Source organism: Pterocles gutturalis, unplaced genomic scaffold (assembly GCF_000699245.1).
Source record: "Pterocles gutturalis isolate BGI_N339 unplaced genomic scaffold, ASM69924v1 scaffold9354, whole genome shotgun sequence".
NCBI lineage: Eukaryota > Metazoa > Chordata > Aves > Pterocliformes > Pteroclidae > Pterocles > Pterocles gutturalis.
The window spans coordinates 108,675-116,021 of record NW_010135715.1 but is presented as its reverse complement, the minus strand read 5'-3'; the positions used below and the strand labels follow the sequence as shown (position 1 = coordinate 116,021).

Here is a 7,347-nt window from a genome sequence, read left to right as displayed (position 1 = left end):
ACCTGTGGCATGTAGTCTTTAGGTGACTGGGACGCACAATGCTAAAGTTTGTAGAAAGGCAAAAAACCAGTGTCAAAATTATAGTGGGTATTCCCTCCTCCTGTCACTTCTAAGATGCTGACAGAATGAGTTCCTCCTGCCCCTGGAAGATGCTTTGCTGCTTTGGTGAATTTTGCTCGTGAAGAACAAAACTCTTTTCCCCCTGCACTGGGTAGAAGCTAATGTTACAGGTAACTGTACGTAAAATAAATAATTATGTTATATCAAAGTGGTTGTTCAATTCATGCAATCACATGCTTGGGAAATGTCTAAACCATTCCCATTCAAAATATTTGCTTGAATACAACGTTTGTAGCATTTTGAGCAATTACATTTCATGGGAGATTTGAGCTGTTCTGCTAATTCTGTTGTTTTCCAGCTTGCCGAGATCCTTCCTTTCCCAAAATCCTGTCAGTGCTCATAAAAGCCAAGAAACTGTCTGTGCAGTTGACGTTTGACTGTTTGCATAGCCCCGTCTCTGTTTCATGGACAATTTCCAAGATCTCCTCCCTTTTCATGTTGTTAGAAAAATATTGATATTTTACTTTATCTGGTGGTGATTTTATGCATACCACTTCCAGTGGGACAATATACTAGACAGTGCTTTAGAAGAGAAGAATTCCTTTCAGCAATGCTTCTCTGGCCTAGAAGCAATAAATGGCTAGAGCTACAGGATTGTTTCTTACAGCCCCCTTGCTACCAGCTTTCAAAAGTGCTGACTTTTTTTTAACTTCAGTGGTACAGGAATTATTTCAGCTCTTATTACTATGTGGCTACAACCTGACTTACCAGTTGGTATCGCTGAGTATGGTCAGAGCCTCGTCCATAACGGCAGGATCAGCCACATCACTGTACGTTATCAACATTTCGTAAATTTGACTGGCTGTCGTTTTGCGGATCTACAGGGGAGAGGCAGAGGAACGTTTAGTGAAGTACCCAGAGTCCTGTATGAAGAGCCCAGTCCATCACTGGTACTGGTTCTTCCCGCTGACAGTCCTTTTATGGGGACACTGCAGCACCCAGACCTCCAGCCTGTCCTTGCCTCTCAGAGCCATTTGCTGCAGGGAGGGACTTTGTTTCTGCACCTCAAGGAAATTCATGCTACTACAATCAGTATTATTTCACTAAACTTTTGCAGGATTTCAGATGGAGATCCCTCCATCCTGGGGAATTAATTCAAATGTTTGAGAAGGGTCCAACAGCAGCACTTCCTTTCTTGAAGTGACTCCCTGAGCCAAAGTCTGGCCCTAACTTTGCTGCTGTATGCTCACAAAACAGACAGGCTGCCCAGTCTGGAGATCATCAGAGTCAGCAAAACTCTTTAAAAAACCGTTAGGAGAGAGATGATGATGTAACATTAGTTAGTAACAGGAACATTTTACACTCCCGTTTCTGGAAGCTGTTAATTTGCAAGTGTTTTTTGCAGAGCCCTGTTCAGCAGTGATGCTGGGGTGCATACAGAAAGCGCCAGCTGGGCTGGGTTCTGAAGTACAACCTGTACAAATATACTTGATGGAAGACAGCAAAACTGCAACAAAACCAAATTTTGCTGTTTTTTTCAAGAAAGCCTGATGCTAATGAAAGAAGGCAAAGAGTAGAGTACTGGTGCTAAATGAAAGTGACTCATCTGTAAAAACAAACCATATTTATCATGTAAAATACCAATAAAACATGAAATAGAAATGATCTCGCTTCAGTTCTCACACTGTGCCCTTCCTGCAAAGGATTCTTCATGTAGCAAGTACATACAACATGGAAACAGTTGGGCTATGAATCTGAAGTTTCAAACTGTGCTGAGCACCGTGTGATTTTAACCTTATCAAAAAGTAATCGGCAAAAGTAATCAATGAGAATAAACACTGTTGGTTTGTGTTGGCCAGACACCAGGCGATTCCGTCTGTTCTCAAACCACTTTAAGACCTCGTGGGTTTTCATCTTTTTTTTATGGGCCCTTGCAGTTGCTGCTGGCAGCCTTTGTTTCTCCTCCACTGCTGGACTCCAGCTGCAGCTCAGCAGCTGCCCATAGCAGCAGAGGTGCGAGTCCTCACTCACAGGAACATCCACGGACCTTCCCAGGTGAAACCCTCCTATGAACACCAAAGCCACAGAGTGCTGTGTTACGCAGTTGGCTGTCACAGCAGCTGTAATTTGGGGCTCCCAGGTTTTGCACCAAAACTAAACAAAACAAGAAAAAAAATAACCAAACCAAAAAAAAATCCAAACCTTACTGAGTCAACAAAAATTTTAACGGACTAAGGTAATATTATCTCGCATATGATCTTCTCTGACACACAGAATAACTCAGGTTATTAAGAGGTGCCCTGTTTCAGTTTGTTACATGAAAAAGGTAAACTTCTGATAAACTCTCCCGTGTTGCACAAGCTTTCGTCACACCTGACAAAAAGAACAAATATATTTTTCTTGAAGCAGAACTCCTACTGTGTTGCTCCTCTCTGAAACACTGCAGACCTAACAGTCATTTATCTGACTGGAGCTTTCAGGCACTAACTGGTGAACAGCTCTTCACTGTGCTGAGCGCTGCGTAAAAGACATTAATGACTTAGGCACCTAAATTACCCCTAATTTAAAACAGCGAGGACAGAAGGTGGCAAAGCAGTAATTGGAAGAACCTGCTTCAGGCGGCAACATTACAGACAGGAGACTCTTGAGAAGTAAACCCCATTATTACACGTTAAAGAATGCTGCTTTAACGCACTGTAGTTATTTTTTACTTGTACTTTAAATAAAACGTTTGATAGTACACAATGTCTTCAATACTTACTATAGGAAATGGATGGCAAAGAAGGAGAAACAACTGAAATAAAACTTTCTCTCTCATGTCTCCTTGAAATTGAATCAGGCCACAAAACCTAGAAAATGTAAAAAAACAGATCTTCTATAGTATTTATTTGTGTTATAACTGCAAAAGCACATTTTGAGGATCAGAATGAAATGTACATGAGAAGAAAGGGCAGGGGGGAAGCTTTGCTACCACCAGGAAATCTCGGTTCTAGGCGCTGTGGGAAAGCAAACACTGAGGGTGAGTGTACTGAAATCCTGCCGGGTTAGCGAGATGCCACACATCTCTGCCAAACACAAATATGGGTTAGAGCTACTGCCCGCCAGCACCGACGTCTGTGCACTAAAACCCACGAGAATCAAGCTCTCCATGGACAAAAGCGCAGGGGCGGCTGTGTGTCTGTGGTGCAGCTGTGTGAAAGACAAATGAGAAGCATGGGCAACTTCTCCTTTTAGGCTTTCTTGCGCTCGGAAAATATTGCCAATAAGGCAATGAAACCAAGTCAATAAAATCATTGCTTGACGTCATTATACCTGAATAATTTTGCCAAGTTTCTGCCAAGGAGCCCTTGTTCAGCTTTGCAATGCTTTGTCTTTTTTTTTCTCCCCTCTCCTCACCCACGACTGTCTTTCCTGCCTGGTACATTTCTGTTCTGACTTCTCTGCTGTCTGAACTGAGGGCTGTTACCCTAAAGCCAGACAATAACGTCACAGATGTTTTCAGCTCTTTCTAGTGCACATATAAGAGCTAATCCATTACATATATTTTGCACTGGCACCAAGTGAAGCTCTCTACAGCAAAAAGGAAATGATTCACTGCATCTTTAAGAATATCAACATTTTCGAAGTTGTTGAATTTTATCAGATCCTTCGCATGTTTTCACTGCAACCACCCAGAAGTACAGGAAACTCTCCCAACCTTATATTACATGTATTTGTCTGTATTTTTCATTTACATTCCACACGAAACCGACCTTGCTGTTACATCTGGTATGTACTGCAGTTAAATTTCTTCACGTTTTATAAGCACAGAAATGATTACTCTATTTAATCAACTTACACTCCTATGCTGGAGCGAAGCTTCCGGATGTCTTTGGATCTTTTGATCTCTTCTTTACAAAAGGTGAATAACTTCACTGAAAAGGGATGGCTGACAATGAGGGGGGGAAAAAGAAAAAAAAAAGAGTAATAGATTTCAGCAAATTACAGAATTAATTAATTAATTCAGAATTACAAACACATTTAATGATTAAAGATGCCAAATTAACATTCAATGGAGGGGAAAGACACAACCCAGAGCAGTACACGCTTCTTACCTTTGGTAAAGACACAGGTAAGTTTGGCCACCACATTACCGGGCCTCCCCCCCCCCCCCCCCTTTTTTTTTTTTACAGGGAAGGGAAGAAATTAGTATTAATTGATTACATTGCTACTACCTGTATGCCGAGGCATGAACTACATTTATCCAAACGGATTCAGTATACACATGATCACTGGCTAACCATGGCTCGTGTTCACAACAAAGTGGGGTATGATTGGACTGTGTCAGGAATTGAAATATCCTACAGCCAAATGAAAAATTATTTAGTCTATATATCACTGTGGTGCCTTGGTCATTCCCTAGTCTTCAACCAAGCTTTACATAAAAGGGGATTAATGTTGTTCTTAAATGCTCCGCCATTTCACAGCCCAAATTCCTTCACTGATTCCAGACAACCTAATTAAACACAGGGCTTACAGTTCTGTTAAGTGTACGACTCATGAAACCATCTTTAAATATATTTAGCAAATTCTTTTCTTTTTCCACGCAGTCTGGGAAGTGTGATTCTCACGGCTCTTTCCCAGACATTCGTACAAACACAAGTACTGTTAGTATATTCCAAGGATCTATTAAAGAGAAGTAAAGTGGGAATACTGCTTTTATGTCAGTACAAATTATTTAATCTTTTACTTGCTACACTCAAAGCTGAAGTGCCATAGATGCAAAAGAAACTATTCCATATTTGTCTAGTAAGCACAATTACTTCTAGAGACTGCATATTTTGGAAACCTCACTGTACTGTGTATGTAAAGGAGAAAGCAAAAATCCTAACATTTATTTTCTGCTACGATGATTCCAAGCTGTGGATAAAAACTATTCAAAAAGCTGTGTAGTGCAATCTGTTGAAAAATAACATTTAAAACAAGAGGTTAATAGGAGTGACAAGATGTTTTGTTAAGTTAATGTGCCTTATTATATGTAGTTCTCCAGACAAGAGCTAGTGTTTCATAATTGCTTTAAAAAAATTCTTAACAAAATACTGACATTACTGGCAAATACCGACTTGGTTAAAAAACCTGAACAACAAACCATGGGATCATTAAGCTAAAGAATGCTGTCTATGGCTGTCTCAATATTGTCCAAAAAGCCACATTAGAGTAAATAAAGAGTAAATAAAACCACCAGGTTTTCAATGTTGATACTGAGGCTTTGTAAGACATTTTCAGAGGTGATAGTGGCTGAATTAAAATACCTCCATCAGATGCTGACAGAGCAGGTTCCTTGCCATCTGTTGCCTGCAGCCACAACAGCAGTGTTTCCACATTTTAAGGAGCATGATAGGCACGGCAAGCATGTGTGAGTGACACGGGATGAGAGCGACAGCCCTCTGCATCAATGAGGCCGTGTGTGTGTCTGCAGACACTGATCTGTCCGGAGAGATGAGGGAAGAGCGCATCTGCTCTCTTAGACCAAGAGGAGGTGTGGGTTTTCTTACCGTGGTGAAATTTCTCCTCTACACAAAGGCATTGTGTAGACAACTAATTACAATACCTGCAATGCGTGCTAGGCTTTCAGCACAGAACAGCAGCAATGTAGTGAATTAGGTGAGATCTAAACTGGTTGAACAACAGGGACGTCGCTGAGAAGTACAGCAACAAGGAGACCAATTGGATCAAGAGCATCTGGAATAAATTTAATAAACGTAACCTTATGTGCAGCGTTTTGTGTTTAGAACAGATGCACTTTCTGTCATTTGCCAATTTCACATTTGTAATAACTAAACCTAACCTATGTGTGATCTCAAATGACTCAAATAGCTTGGCCTCTCTAAAGGAAATTGAGAAAATTCCTTCTCCTGTGTGGGCACAGTGCCAGCAGAAACAGAGTCAGCATCTGGGGAAAAGGGATCAGTCTAAAGTCTTTACATTATGTAAACTGGGTGCACGCGGTACTGCAAAAAGGTGCAGGCTTTTTCCTCCTAAAGGTGAACTGAGTTTAAACGGTTCAACCGCCATCACCTGGGGTGGCCGTGAACCCCAGGACAGCCACTGCCACGCTCTTTATGGTTTACTAAGCAATAGCAGTGTCATTGCTTTAAAAATATCCACAGGAGCACGGAATACGCAGTTGGAGAGCAGTGGGGACACATACCATCTTAAACCACTATAAGACCACCAGAAAAATACTATACATATAAAAAGCAGGAAGACTTTTGCTGGATATGTGAAATACATACACACAAGAAAGAGAAACGCCACTTGCACTTGTCACTCCGGGAGGTGTTAGATCCTGACCTGTCATTCAGAGGCTACTCTGTTCACAGGGTTCTGAGTAGCAGACGGATCTTACCGTACTTTCTCAGGACCTAGCAATGTATCTGGGCTCCTGGCAGGCTGAGCACCCACGGTGATCACTCACTCCGGAGAGCAGCAGAATGACTCCTGCAGGAGCTCCAGGAGCCAGACCCAGAACATCATGCTCCAGTGCCAGTTTTGCAAGTGGCTGCAGTTCACTCGCCTTTATTCTCCCTTTCCATTGTCCCGCTACCAGCAGGGAGCTGACAGTTCCACTATCTTTTAAGAGCAGCCACTGCTGAGTTTAAAAAAGCCCAATACGTTAAATTTACGACAGCTCTGCTTCAAGCATGCTGCCCGTTACCTCCAGCAGTCTCTCTCATCAATTAACTCTCCCCACATTCTTCCGAACATGGCTCCACAACTCCACAATGCACACGGAGATGAAATCATGAGGTTTCAGGTTGTGCTACCACAGAGAAAAAACTACATTTCAACTGAAAACTACCGCCCTGTTTGGGGTGGGAGGGCACGCAGGGCAGGAGGAAATACCAGGTGAATGACACCGCAGTCCCACGAAGGCTTCAGGCCAGCATACACCTGCACTGCTGCCAGCAGGAGTGGTTCTCCCCGCTTCCTCCCCACCACCTCTCTCCTTATTTTGGCACAATTTGTGAGCACACAGCAGAACAGATCGAGGAACTACCTCAAGCTGAATTTCACTGGAAGAGGGTATTTTCAACCTGGGACAGTTCTCTAATGCTTAAGATGAGTGGGAAGTAACAGCCTGGAAAATGGCAGGCAGAGCTTTTCTCACGCCACAGATTCCAACTAAGCCAAGGACAACGCAGAAAAGCTGCTGCTGATAGCTTTAGATTACCCCGGTGATATTGAAGTTGATTCATTTCAAACCCCACCGGACAGATATTTTCCCCACGCTTCGCTTCCCTGCTG

At 42.4% G+C, this 7,347-nt stretch overlaps 1 protein-coding gene across 1 annotated transcript in view; it reads right to left on the bottom strand.

Moving 5' to 3' along the window:
• Nucleotides 1-824: 824 nt before the first annotated feature.
• TBCD (tubulin folding cofactor D) overlaps nucleotides 825-7,347 on the bottom strand; it is a 115,030-nt gene continuing 108,507 nt past the window's right edge. The window contains exons 35-37 of the mRNA XM_010082008.1: nucleotides 3,899-3,988; nucleotides 2,822-2,909; nucleotides 825-938 (exon numbers count right to left, since the gene is read on the bottom strand). Of these exons, the coding sequence (XP_010080310.1) occupies nucleotides 825-938; nucleotides 2,822-2,909; nucleotides 3,899-3,988 (292 nt within the window). The remainder of the gene's footprint in view (nucleotides 939-2,821; nucleotides 2,910-3,898; nucleotides 3,989-7,347) is intronic.